The sequence below is a fragment of the Periophthalmus magnuspinnatus genome, chromosome 7 (genome assembly GCF_009829125.3).
Source record: "Periophthalmus magnuspinnatus isolate fPerMag1 chromosome 7, fPerMag1.2.pri, whole genome shotgun sequence".
Taxonomy (NCBI): Eukaryota; Metazoa; Chordata; class Actinopteri; order Gobiiformes; family Gobiidae; genus Periophthalmus; species Periophthalmus magnuspinnatus.
In genome coordinates this window covers 24,036,229-24,050,298 of record NC_047132.1, presented here as the reverse complement: position 1 = coordinate 24,050,298, position 14,070 = coordinate 24,036,229, and the positions used below count along the sequence as shown (strand labels likewise).

Below are 14,070 nucleotides of genomic sequence, written 5' to 3'. Positions count from 1 at the left end.
CAACAAATATTTCAAACATACACATAGTACAAGTCAGTTTCTTATTAAACACCAGGATGCTTGCATTCTTTGGATGACAATTTATTCAGCTATAATGACCTTTTTTTTTTTTTAAATCTTTACCAAAAATATGTACATCTTTGAAGGATGGGTATTAAACAAATTTATTCAAAAAGCTTCCAGGCCCAGAAATGAAATCAGTGCTGCTGTTTCACATGTCGGCACATTCAGAAAGGCTGCAAGCATGGTTTCAAAGTGATTGAGTGCAAAAAAAACAACAGATGATACTGGTTAACATTAAGGCAAGCACCCTAACCCAATGAGCAGTATGTACAGTATGTGTCTATAGGGCTCCTTAAGCCTTTAATAACTACATTTCCATCATCTAATTTTCTGTCACACCAGGACAAACCGCAAAGGATGAGTGTTATGTCACTCTGCAAATTTCTGAAATTTTCTTTGGTTGAAAAAATTACCAAAAATTGGGAAATTGACGATGTTGTTTGCCAATAAGTAGTAGAAGACCATTTCTCCCATTTTCATTTTTGCCAAGTTATCCGGTTACAACAGCAGCTGTGATTGTGGCTTCAGATTTAGGTATAAAGACTACCTGCTAAGTAGTTTCAACTAAAACAAATGCCTTACCAAAATGTTCTTCCACAGTGCTAACAGAATGTTTTATTTTCTACTAACCTTGTCATAAAATATACCAAAAAATTAGAATTTTAATTATTGCATTCTGACTAATGACACTAATCATAACATTATGACCACACATTTATAAATTTGTGACCCCATATGCACAGCAGTGACACTGTATTCAGCATTAAGCACTTCAGGTCCTTATGACTGCCCATTTTTCTTGTTTCTGCCACACGGGTTGCTGGCTCATAGACTGCCTCTTACACACACTAACAGGGGCCACTATCACAACACCTGCAATGTGTAACATCTGATCAGCCACACTTCTTTTCCAAAGCACATAGACTACTTCATGTTATTTCAGATTCTTATTCGCCAGCTTTGGACACACCACACACAGATTGCTCCATCTTCTCCTCATTTCCTGCTCCCGGCTGTGGCTCCAGAGGGGATGCGGACCCTGGCAGCTGGGTGTCTGATGATGTTGAACCCGGTACAACAGGTTTTGTGTTCTCTGTTTGGGGCGGCGGGACAGAAGAGGCTTTGGTGGAAAACCAGTATTTCACCAGATCGCTCGTCAAACCACTGGCTTCTATCAACTCTTCAAGCTGTCCACAAAAAAAATCCCACAATCATTCAAATGGAACATAGCAATTAAACAATATAAAAACAATTACATAAATAAACTGCACTAAATTAATTACTCGTCGTCCAGTTGTAATAGATAAACCAAACAATGCACTGTTCAGGTTACATGTGCACTGAACTGGATTAATATCTAATTTTATTTATTTTTTTGTTATAAGACTATTAAAATGACATATAAAAATCAAACTGATTCAGTTTCTCTCTGATCATGGTCCCTCTGATTACTCACAGATCAGACCATCTGATTTCTGGACATTTCAAATTATTTAAATGGCATGTAAATCACACAATCAGATTTTGTTGTGCATGTGAACATAGACAATTTTCTGAGATCATGATTTCAATATTATGATTATTCATGCACAATTAATCTTTACATTGTCTCTCAATGATAATTAACGTAAAACATCTACTTCTTCAGAGAGTTGACAATTCACTGTGATTGGTTAAATCTGCCTGTCACTCAGAGCACAACAGAGGTTGGCCAATAACAATTGGAGGAGTGCTTGGGAAAAGTGTATTTGAGCATAGACCATCAGGTCTAGGATCAGATCACGTTTAATATTTATTGTCACAATTGCCCAGTCCTTACAACAATTTTCAAAAACAACAAAATCTGTTTAAAATACATGAATAATTCATAGCATTTTAGTACTTTTACCCAAATAGCAGTATTGGGACTGGTAGTGGGCAAATTGTGTATCCTTGATCCCACACTTTAGCTTTACAATAATACACAACTATGCCCATGATCAAATACAACACAACATATATGCATCTCTAAACATTTCAGTCTCATACCTCAGACTCGTTCAGCCGGCCGTAGTTGTCGAGATGTGCCTGCAGAGCCTGTTCATTTCCTTTCTGCAAATCGTCACTCAGCGCAGTGCGTTGGTACGTCTCCAGCCACTTGAGCTGTCCGTTCTTCTGTACATATCTACAATCTCCGAACCAGCGGACCACCTCAGGCCTGGGCAGTCCTGTACCCGAGATCAGTTCATCATACTGGGTAGCACTGGGCCACTGTGTCCTGGCGTAGACCTCTTTTAACATATGCAGCTGCTCAGGGTTCTTCTTGCCTCTATAAGCTGCAGGTTTGGGAGACACAATTGTTTTGGGTGTAGTGGAGGAGTGTTTCGAGGATTGCGTTGGACCTGGCGATGATGATGGTGTGTTGTGTAAATTAACAGGAGGGGTATCAGAAGCCTCACCATCCTGTTTCGCTTCAGTCACCTTTAACATTTTAAGATTGATTTTTATTGGATTGACTTTAGGCTTTTCTTCATCCTCCTCATCCTCTTCCTCCTCCCTGATGGCCCGCTCCTCATCCTCCCTCTTTTTCTCAGCTGCTACACGTTTCCTCCGTTCAGTAAACCAGCCATGGATCTCACGTCTGGTCATTTTAGTTTCAGCTCGGAGTCTGTCTACCTCTTCGTTGGACGGGTCTGGGTCTTGGGAAAAACTTGCCTCCAATGCTTTCACCTACAAAATATGAATCATATTGTTATCCAAATAATAGTAATACTAAAAGACATCCTTGTATACTGAAGGGAAAAGCTTGTTCTATAAATTGCAGAAGTTTGACTGAAAATACATACAAAATAACAAAAAAATGCTCAATGTAACTTTATAGTGTAGAGCTCATCATGTGATATCTCTCGTGGTTATTGCCACTAGAGCCAAAACTTCAGCCCCCAAACATATGTCTGATATATTATTTCGTTTTTTCTGTTATTCCAGATGCATCTAAAAGATTTTGTGATTCTGTTACCTGATGCGGTTCTCTCTCTTTGTAGCGTATTGCTGTGAAGTCTGGAGATGGTGGTCTGGGGGCTCGTCTGGAGGGCGTGGTGGGAGAGGTCGGAGTTTGTGATGGTGGTGGGCTCTGAGGGGCAGCTGTATTCTGGGCTGATTTACCATCTGGTGTGCCACTAGTATCCGAGAGATCCAGAGGGGTACCACTGTTAGCTGTGCCATTCCCCGGTGTATTTGGAGAACTAGCTGAAGTCTTGTCTTTGCCCTGTCCTCCTGAAGTACCCTTTGACCCTTTGAGATTACGCAAGTGGTAGCGTCTGTCACTGAACCATTTTCTGACTTCCCTGACTGTGAGTCCAGTCAAAGCAATAAGCCTATCCACTTCTTCCTGGTCAGGGAACTGGTTGATCAGAAAACTATCTTTCAAAGCACTGAGCTGTTCTTGTGACTTCTTGCCCTTGTAAAAGCTGGGGTCCAAAAAAGGGTTGACAGGGGTTTTGGAACCAGAGATTGAGCTGGAGGAAGCTGCAGGAGAGGGCGAGGAAGATTTGGAGGCAGGTGATGCAGCGTCCTCCATTTTGATGCTTGGAGAATTACTGGCAGAGGAGTGGAAACCATCAATATTTGTGCCATGTGTATCTTTGCTCGTAGTGTCTGTGCTGTCATTTTGTAAAACACTAGGACTGTTGGATTTGGTATTTTTACCATCGCTGCTATTCTTACAATTGCTTTTATTTTGGGACTCTAAATTACTATGTTTACCATTGATATTATTATTTTTTGCACGATTGCTGCTACCTAAACTAAGATTGATGACACTTGCTTGACTATTACTGACAGTGCTGGATCCATTTCTCTTACTGGGACTAATAACATTAGTCCCTGCACTGCTGCTGCCCACAGTCCCTACCACCATACTAATACCCTTGTCTGCCACCAGGGCGGCAGCAGGGCGAGCTTGCATCATGGGGCGGGCAGCTGCTTGTGGCTTGGGTGTAACAGCGAGGGCCACTGGAGCGCTGCTAACCTGAATACCATTGGCCATCACGGGTTGTGTGACAATCACCCCCCCTTGGCTGACTAAAGACCCTTGGAGGATTTGAGGCAGGCCAGTGGCCCCCAGTGACGCAGGCAGAACGGCAATGGTGTGCTGAGCTGGGCTAGTGAGGCTTGGTGAACTGGCTGGTGCTGTCTGGATTATTGTATTGAACATCTTCCTTCTGGCCTCTTCAATTTCCTCTGGAGACCAGCTGATGCCCTGCTTCAGCCTCTGAGCAGTGAACCAAATCTTAATCTGCTCCTCTGGAAACTTGGTAACCACAGTCAGGTAGCAGAGCTCAGCCTTTGTAGGATATGGGAACTTGTTAAAAGAGGTCTTCAGGAAGGATGATTCATCCATAGAGGCACTATATGTCGGAATACTGCTTAAAGGAATCATCACCTGGAATGCAAAAAAAAGTACATATTATATTGTTTAGATGCACTTAGTATGCTACTTCTGTAGAAACATCTTTCAAATTTCACAAACTTTTACATAGGCAATATGTGTGAAGAGTCTTGCAGAATAGCAGTGTGCATCGCTTATAACAACAACCTTTTGGTTAGTGGGTAATAGGCACTACCCAGTAAGATAATTAAAACAATAAAAAATAACAACTAAAATAATAATAATAAAAATGAAATAAAATTACCTTAGGAAGGTTTTTAGAAGACTGTGATGATGAAGAGGACACATTCGATGCAGTAACAGGTGTGGAGTGATTCACATTTTTGTTCTGAACCACAGACACCACCTACAAATTTAATAAAACATTATTTTTTGAAAAAGTGAATTTTCTTTAAGCGCAAAAAGTGTCCGACAGGAGAACTATCTCACTGTTTATCCGTTAAACATGTTTTAGTCATGTTAAAAAGATAAACATAACTCTCCTCACTGATAAGCAAGTTGAACAATGAAAAAATTAAACATAATATTGTACAAAATTTGTAAAATATGCATGAAAAAAAAAAAACTTACTTGAGTTATAGGCGTCTTAAGCACTGGTAAGGCTCCAGACCCATTGACTATCTGTATAGCAGAGGGCATGGCTTTAGCTGTGCCATTCTGGACCAGAGTGGAGACATGACTAACATTTACTGCTGTAGTACTGTCTTTCCGGTCAGTCTCTCTTGCCCCAGGAAGTGATTCTGCTTCATCTGATACAGTGTGTGACACCACTATCTTTTTAGGCTCAGATTTGCCCTTGAGCATTCTCATAATAGGTGTTTTTGTAATTGCAATTTCAACATCTTTTCCAGTCTCTGTCCTGCTGAGTAAAGTCTGCTCCACCACAACTCTTTTGTCCTTCATTTTCAGTTGCAGAGTGGTATTCAAAGTGCTGGGGTGAACCCGGGCATTGTGAAGCGCTAACCCTTCAAACTTAGCTGACGAAATCCCACAGGTGAGGCAAAGGAAGCTGGGGTCCGCACGGAAATCAGGGTGCCCACTGTATACATGGTCCAAAAACAAGTTAAGATCCTGGGTTTCAAAGTTACAAGGTCGACAGGTATAAGTGCCATCTTTCTCCTCAGTTGTTTCTGCCTTCTCACTAGCATCCAGGGAGATATTTTGATCAATGTCCAAACTCCTAGATGGTCCCAGATAAATGGGAGAATCCTGGTCTGCTTCATCTGTGGGGCGTAGGGCCTTGCTAGGGATCATGCAAGGAGTAGAGGACTTCCTTTTGCTGGCCATGTCGTGACCAGCTCGTCGTCAGGAGGGTGTGAGTGAGAATACAGACCGGTTTCTGGTTCACTGTAGACCAGCTGTGGGGGTTGGAGGATGGGAGGGCATGTTCACAGCACAGGTCAATTCGCTCATTGCAGTCTAGAGACCATCCTGAAAGCAAAGTTGGAAAACCTATTTAGTTTTTCTTTAGTAAGGTTTTGATAATTTGTTGCAAGCAAATGAAAACATTAACAGCAATGTACAGCAAAGCAATTGAAGAGGATAAAATGTAATTCATACAGTGTTGCCATTTCACATCACATCCATTAAAAGGTTACTGATCAGTTATTGATAATTAAGTGACACCAATTGTTTGATCACAACCGGTCAAAGCTCAAAGTGCTGCTATACTGGAGTTTTTGGGAAAGCTCCTCTCGTCTCCCCTTCTGTCCCCTCCCCCACACAGCTCTGCCTCACTTCCCCTCACGCGGACACACCCCCAACCGAGAAGAGAGCGCATTCTGCATTTGCTGGCGTTTTCAGTGCTGCAGTTTCACTAGACACAATCAAGAACGAAGTAACTCGAGGACGAACTCAAAATACAACTTTTCTAGAAATGTTTGTATATAAAATGGCAAATCATCAAATGTTGATGTGTTTTCTACTCAAAAACAGAAAGAGGTGAACTGATGCATGATTAGAAGGATGGCTCTAGGGCAATTAGGCTAATTCAGCCCGAGTTGCCCTGTTGGTTGACTAAGAGAAAATGTATTTAAACTGAGAAGGACAATGTCTTTTTAACTGTTAAAATCTGAAATATGTCATGATATTTTTGCGCATCAGAAATGTAGTGATAAAAACTTCATGATGTTTTTACCATTTTCAGAAATTATCTATACATCATCAAGAGTTACTGATATATTGAAGCCTAGCCGTTATAGAATACCAGCTTGCCAGTGGACATTATAACCAGACAAAGTGCACTCAAGTTAAAAGCATTTTAAACAATTACTAGTTTGCAATTTGGTCTAAATCAGACATACTAGTCTATCAAACAGTGATGAATTGGAAATTGCTTTGTAGTTGTTTGATACTGACAAGACTTGAGAGTTGAGGGAGAGTGAGGGTGTAACGGTAAAGTTTCCTCCAGTGAAGGGAACGTGATGCTCCATGCTCCAAACACACACACACCCCAGGGAGACTAACTGCCCTTGGCCTGGGCCGCCATGCACCCTTCCACCACTCCCCTGCCATTCAGTTCTGCATCAGGGGGCACAGCGCTGCCAAGGCTGCCTGGTCACATGACTCGCACAAAGGCTTATGGGTGGGCAATTCCAGCCATCCATCACGTGGTTCTGTTGGGTGTATATGGGTGGTGGGGGATGGGATACGGGTGAGGAGGCGAGGAGAGCGAGGGGTGTGAACTGTTGAGGAAGCAGTGAGGTGTCTGAGCCAGGAATTTTCCTCCAACCACACCACCAGCAGCCCTGTGCCCTGCCAACCCCCCGCCTCCCTGCTCCGAACTACAATCACATAGTCCTCACCCCTCCCTCTTCCACTGCAAGAACTGGAATGTTCCGACCTAATGCAACCTGGTGCTTGACTTTAACACAGCCATGAATATCACCATTTGATAAAATGTAAAGTAATATCTGAATCAGGGATACAGGTAGTGGTACTCACCCAGGTGTCTATTGTTTAAATCCTCAGATTCTAGGATTTGCCCTGATGCAGTCTAGTTATTCCAGTTATTCATCCAGTTATTTTCTCATCTGGGCTAGAAGTCAGTATTTCTGATTTTGACCTGGTTTAGCCTTGTTACCAAAAAAAAAAAAAAAAAAGATAACTTGGTATAAAATGTGCAAAACATAACATACTAAAGTTGAAGTGAAATGCACCGCTGATCTATGCCCACTGTAAACCACTAGGCCTTATATGAACAATTCTGACAAGCTACTGGCAAGTTAAAATCAGAAGGCTTGATTCACAGGAATGCTGTATGCTAGTTGACTCACTGCTAAGAGTGCATCAGCTCTTCACTGTTCAAATGGTGCACAAAGGTTGAGTGACCATGGTGTGATGGTAAGTTTATGTCTGTTAGCTTGTGTGGGTTTCCTGTGAGACCTGTGAGTGCAGAGGAAGAGGAGACATGCCGGGTGTGGTGGGGTTTGCGTGGTCTTCACCCTGCTTGTATTCGTGTGTGGGGGTGGATGCCTGCATGCCTGTCTGTGAGCCTTGTTTACCAAACTTGTAGTCAACACTGTCCCACTGACACACCGAGACAATATGTTTTGCTTTGGTTTATCACCTGATGATAAAAAGTGCTGCATGTACAGTCATGGCCTTCACAACATCCAGTCTTCCTATATGTGGTCCAGGGCAGAATGCATTCTGAGTACAGCTTATTGATAGCAGATCCAACTTGCCATGTTGGACCTTTACTAAAATGTAACCGATGCTCATTACTCAAATAATCTTCACTTACCTATGGCTAAAACAGATCCACCGTTTTAGTGGGTCAACGCCAAGGCCAAATACTAAAATTGAATTTGATAAAACAACATATCAAACCAATCAGACGGTGTAATTAATCCCGTCTTTGTGCTTCACACAAGAAGCAGACACCAGGACCAGTGCTTGGCCTGCGCACCACACTTTGAGAACCACTGGTTACTTTTCTCAGTAACATAAGACCAGCAACTCTTTTATTGGCTTCTGACTTCTCACTGTTCATCCAAGTTTGGCCTGGGGAGACAGGTCGGCAGCGCCACTGGTGTGTTACTGTCTCCAATGGCAACCACCTCCTACCCTCTCTCTCTCTCCGCCCATCGCTTCCTTTCTCTGTCCGTCTCCTTAAAGCCCATTTCTCTAAAGTACTCAGCTACTGCAGCCCCTGACTCTGTTGTGGCCAGTTTGCTGCACACATCAGTGGGACTGGTATTTGGAGAGTCACAGCCCTGCTCCTATTTCAGTGCCTCCCTGCATGGTGTTGATGTCTCCTAGCTAGGTGTGGGCGCTGTCGCAAAGGCGTGCCATTGGTCAGAGTTGACGCCTTCATGTAAGCTCAGGGAGCAGTCACGCTTAAGCAATGGTTTGTTGGTGACTCTGGAAGTGTTTGTCTAAAGCCTCAAGCCACTTGAGGCGAGATGGAATAAAATGAACAATGAGAATCAGTAAGTCAAAGTGGACTCCACCTGGTCCTTGTGATGCCACTATGCCAACATCACAGCTCACTCTACACCTTCACTAACAACAGCATGAGTTCTCTCATCTCTCACGTGTCAAGGCCAATTAGGCCTCTGTTAAGGTGAATCAAAAAATGTATGCTCTATTTTTCCACATTTTTATTTACCACTCTCCCATTTGAAGGAGGGAAGGGTTGTTACAGATGTTTGCAAAGCTGAAGCTACTATCAGTGCAGGCGTTAAAAGTGGGTTGCTGAGAGAGTAGGGAGAGAAAAATGGCGGAGGACCGTGCTCTGTGCTACCCAACCTAAAATGGCTGACATCACAAGCTGTTAACCAGCCAAGCAGAGCAGAGGCTGCTACTGCTGCTGACCAAATCCTGCAGACTGTGGAAACATGAGAGGGCCACAACAGCATGGGCCCTAACAATAATAACCAAAACTGTACTTTCTCAAGCTAATGTTGGTATGGATGTGCAAAAACTAGTGAATGTACATATTTTTTTTGTAAATATGTGAGAGTGACTTCCTCAGATAGAAAAAGAAATGCCAAGAAAGGACAATAATTTCAAACCCATGCAGCAACATTATACCCGGCATGGCCTGTTCCCAGAAGGTGTCACTAGGGCAGTAAACCAAAACAGCATAATATTGAAGTAGCCCATTGATTATATTGCCTTAGGAAGTGTAACATTTCTGAGAAATGGATATCATCCTATGAAGAATTAATTTAGGAATGACTTCAGTGTATCAAAAGGTGAGCTGTGTAATGTAGGGCTACAACTACCTGGATTAATGTCCCTGTGTCTGGGCTCACATGGACGTCAGACACAAATGAGCTGTCTGGGAAAGCTCCCTCTAATCCTCAGAGTTACACTGTCAACAGTGAGGAAGATGATGAGGATATTAACGTGAGACCATTGCACCCTTCTCCTGAAAGAAAGGTTAGTGGAGCATGCTCATCATCTATATTAAAGATGGCCTGGCACATGTCTTTGTACAAGTTTTGAAAAAGCATTTAAGATGATATACATACAGCTGTTTGGGTCAAAGGGTTTTTGAAAAAACAAAACAAAACAAAAAACAAACACATTTTGCGCAGCTTAAAAAGACCAAAAATGAGTAAGACAAATGTAAGTACTATGTTCAAATTTAACTAAATGTTGACGTGGACAAAAGTAGTCTATATTTTCAGAACTAAAGGGACACTTTCTCAGTGGCTTTCATCAGTGAGTGCAGCAGCGTTAAACATTTCCGTGAGTGATGCGTGCTCTCTCTCACTCTATGCACGTTAGGCGGAGTAAAGCCCACTGTGGATCATATGCTCAGGTACAGGGGCACAATCACACTGGATACAAGGCAGAACCCAAACCTCAGCCCAGTACCACTCTCTCCTCCCGTTGGCTGTCGCCATTTTAGGCAGGCGACATACAGCTGGCCAGCACCACCTCGCCAGAGCCCACAAAGGTGTGCTTCACACAAGTTTGGAGAGGCATGGATAGTTACAAATACAGAATACAAAATCCACGCACTCACCTGGCTTTGTATTGGGTCGCTTCTGGCGCTGATTTGTGAAAAGTTTCCAGCGCTACGGGCTCAGAGCGGTGCGTAGAGGAGGCGGGGGCGCAGCTGATGGGAACTTGGGTAAAGGGTCTCTTCTGAAACCCGACTGGGATCAGCGTGACACCGGGCCCACGGTGTTCGTGTGCTGCGCTTGTTTTGCGACTGGTGCTCTCGGTTTATCAGACACAAGGCAGAGGAGGAAAATAAGGCAGACGTACCGAGAGAAGAGATGGACACGTGATACAGACGTCACAGACGTAGAGTTGGCGTGAGGCTCCACCGCGGAGAGAGAAAAGTGAGTCACATCCCGACCCGTTTAGCCCTGGCCGGTGTGAGGGGCAGAACGAGTTTTAAAAGCCCCTTGCACTGTGTCCGGTCCTGTCCTGTCAGGACATAAACTAGAATCTCACCTGTCCCCCTCCCCAGGTGACTCGGCTACGGAACAGCATCCTGCAATGTATGCACATTTGTTGGCTCATTACAAGACTATTCTTGTCTAATCACATACATGCCTTGGGCTTTATTGTTACTTATTGTAAATTTCTCAAATAAAAATGTCATGTCCTTTGTAGCCTAATCTAGGCAAGAAAATGGGCCCAATTAAGTTAAAATGAATTAAATGAATGAAGTCCCATAATAAAACACATAACATATCATCATCAGCTTTCTGAACTATAATTGACAGAACGTATTTGCCATATATGGGGCATGTAGATCCACAATATTTGCTCGTTAGATCAAAAGCCCCCTGCTGGTCTATCAAAGAAGCTCGAAATTAGACCTAATTAGTTACACGTAGAAAGCACAAAAGGACTGGGTGCTCGGTCAACGTAATTAGAGGAGCACCCATGGATCTATAATAATATTTTACTTATTATATTAAGATATATTATATTAAAAGATATATATTAAGATTCCGTCAATGGTTTCCTTAACTTCACGATGTGGTTGGAGACTACCGTTTTGTAGGTTGTTTGTAGGTGTTGCTAAATGCTTTCCATTACTGTATTAGATTGCTGCTTTAAATTCTGCAATGTTCATTGATGCCAATAAGGGTCGCTGTTTGATTCATTTGTTTTAGGGACCGAAACGTCGCAGTCTCTCATTGGTTCTCCGGAGCTGGGGGTCAAACGTGTCTGCGCATGCGCAAATGGTCTTCTTAGCCGAGCGTCCAAAATCTGTCAGATCAGCGGAGCGTTTTTGGATTACTACCTTCACTTGTTTTACTTACGGACTTTTCTTCAAGTACTTGTCGACCTTCCCCACGAATAAAGCGCTTCAGTGGGTGGATATTGCGCCCTCAAGTTTGGAAATCTAACAAAATGACGAGCAGTGCAAAGAGGAAAGAAGACAGTCATTTGGCGAATGGAGGTGTAAAACAGTCCACATGGACCAAAGCCCTCAGCAGTAACGCCGTTTGGGAAGAGAAGGTCAGTTGTCCTTGTAAGGAAATTGTGGGACTTCAGTCTAAATCAAACTGTTCAGTAAAAGCAAATATTTAATGTTGCTCTCCACAGCTAATTGTAAAACATGTTAGCTTTTATGCTAAGGATTATGGGGGGTAATGGCTAACTTATTTTAATCCCCTTGAGGAAAAAAAAAGTATTCTTGGATATTATAAAATCATTCCTAAATTGTATACTTTTTGTTACTTCTTTTTACTCTTTAACTAGAAGGATTAGATGTAAATGTGACTTTTTAAATGTTTGATTAGCAATAAAACAGAACAAACAACTCCTAGGCTAACTGGTTGATTAGTGCCTGTTCACTCATTCAGCTGTTTTACCTTATTTATCACAGGTGTGAGTCAGTGTCAGCGCTGTTATAAACATTCCTTCTTGTTATATCAATCTGTGGACACACTGTATGAACTGCATTGTTTTTTTAATATTTATTTTCTTTCTTTGCAGGATGAATTTTTAGATGTCGTCTACTGGCTTCGTCAAATTATTGCTGTAATACTTGGTGTCATATGGGGCATTGCACCATTAAAAGGATTTTTGGGAATAGCGATGTAAATATGCTTTTATTTTTCCCTGTCTATTTAAATATATGATACAAACAATACAAAAATCCTAACCATTTGTTTTGTTTAGATTCTGCATTATAAATGCTGGGGTTCTGTATGTATACTTCAGCAGCTTTCAACAGATTGATGAGGAAGAATATGGAGGCACATGGGAACTCACTAAAGAAGGATTCATGACATCTTTTGCTCTTTTTCTGGTAAGAAAACACTAGATGGATGGACGACTCGTGAAGACTAGACTAGGAACATTCTTGATAATAATGGGTACACAAATCATTAAACACAAATGACATTATGGCTCACGTTTCAGAGGTGTCAAGTATGGCATATGGTGTAAATACTTGCCCATGCAAGTCCCTTATTATAATAACTGCTGTAAAAGCTGCCGAAATACGGGATTCATTTTTGTACATTTACTGTTGAGCTGGCTGACAGTATTTGTTTGAATTTCTCATACTAACTACATTTTAAGTTGTAATTAACTGGTGGTTGTCTTGTGCTTTTCCAGGTGGTGTGGATAATCTTTTACACAGCACTACATTTTGACTAACTTCTTCTGTGGACATTAATATTATTCTTGGTCATGCTGAACCTCTGTGGCTAATGAGGGAAGTGCATTATGTCATCACAATGTGCAGTGCATCATGGGAACTATGGTTGAAAGAAACTGTCCAGATTGCCATCCTCTAATCATACATTTTGTCAATGGTTTTGTATCTCTTGAAAGACATCTTCCATTACATTTTCTGTATATTTGATTTCCTTTCCCACACCAAAGTTGCCATGACTGTATGAACAAATAGTCTACATTTTTAAGCATAAGTGATCCAGAAATTGATGAACAACTTTGGTAACAAATGGTTTAATGACATTTGAGTAATAAATTGAACTTGAGGACTAGCCTTTGATTTAGTGCACTGTTCATCTAAGCAACAGGGAAGGAAATATGCAATACATTTTCCCGAACCACACAATGCTTCCGTGTGTGAAAATACAGTGCAGAGGTTTTAATATTAAAAGCTGTTTGAGTAATTTGGGTAGATTTGTTTTTCAGTAGCAGATCACACTGCATTAAAAGTCTTACATTATCTTAAACCTTTTAATTTAAACTTGTTTGTAAATAAATACAATTTGTAAATTCATCTAGTATTACACAGATTTGTTTGTACTGATGTTATATCTTATTTGATGTAACATTTCTCAGTAAGTATTTTATAGTGAAGAACATTATAAGGTCATCGTATTGAAGCTCTCACTGTTGATATTTAAAAGGACTGCATTTTCTGATCAACTCTTTTAAAAGTCAATAAATGAGGGGGAGTTATTTGACCTCCATTTTAAATTACCATGTGTATGCCTTTGAATTTAATTTAATTTTTGTTTTTCTTAAATTTTTATCCAGCGATGCATTCAATTTTAAATATACATTTATTTCCACCCGTTAAAATATACTAAATAAATAATTAAAAATAAGAAGTAATACATTTTGCTATCTTAATTTAAAAATAAATTAGACCATTGTGGTACAGCTAATAGGTTAAT

The 14,070-nt window shown here is 41.4% G+C and overlaps 2 protein-coding genes across 2 annotated transcripts; one reads left to right on the top strand and one right to left on the bottom strand.

The window, feature by feature from the left end:
* Window positions 1–116: 116 nt before the first annotated feature.
* zhx3b (zinc fingers and homeoboxes 3b) lies at window positions 117–10,786 on the bottom strand. Its single transcript, XM_033969821.2, has 6 exons — window positions 10,473–10,786; window positions 5,063–5,923; window positions 4,737–4,838; window positions 3,062–4,486; window positions 2,092–2,772; window positions 117–1,250 (listed from the first exon to the last, which is right to left on the bottom strand). The coding sequence occupies exons 2-6, from the start codon at window positions 5,777–5,779 to the stop codon at window positions 1,011–1,013; spliced, it is 3,165 nt and encodes a 1,054-aa protein (XP_033825712.1). The 5' UTR covers window positions 5,780–5,923; window positions 10,473–10,786; the 3' UTR covers window positions 117–1,010.
* An 839-nt stretch (window positions 10,787–11,625) lies between these two features.
* rab5if (RAB5 interacting factor) lies at window positions 11,626–13,874 on the top strand. Its single transcript, XM_033969395.2, has 4 exons — window positions 11,626–11,929; window positions 12,410–12,513; window positions 12,596–12,725; window positions 13,037–13,874. Exons 1-4 carry the CDS (start codon window positions 11,822–11,824, stop codon window positions 13,076–13,078), a joined length of 384 nt encoding a protein of 127 aa, XP_033825286.1. The 5' UTR covers window positions 11,626–11,821; the 3' UTR covers window positions 13,079–13,874.
* Window positions 13,875–14,070: the final 196 nt, after the last annotated feature.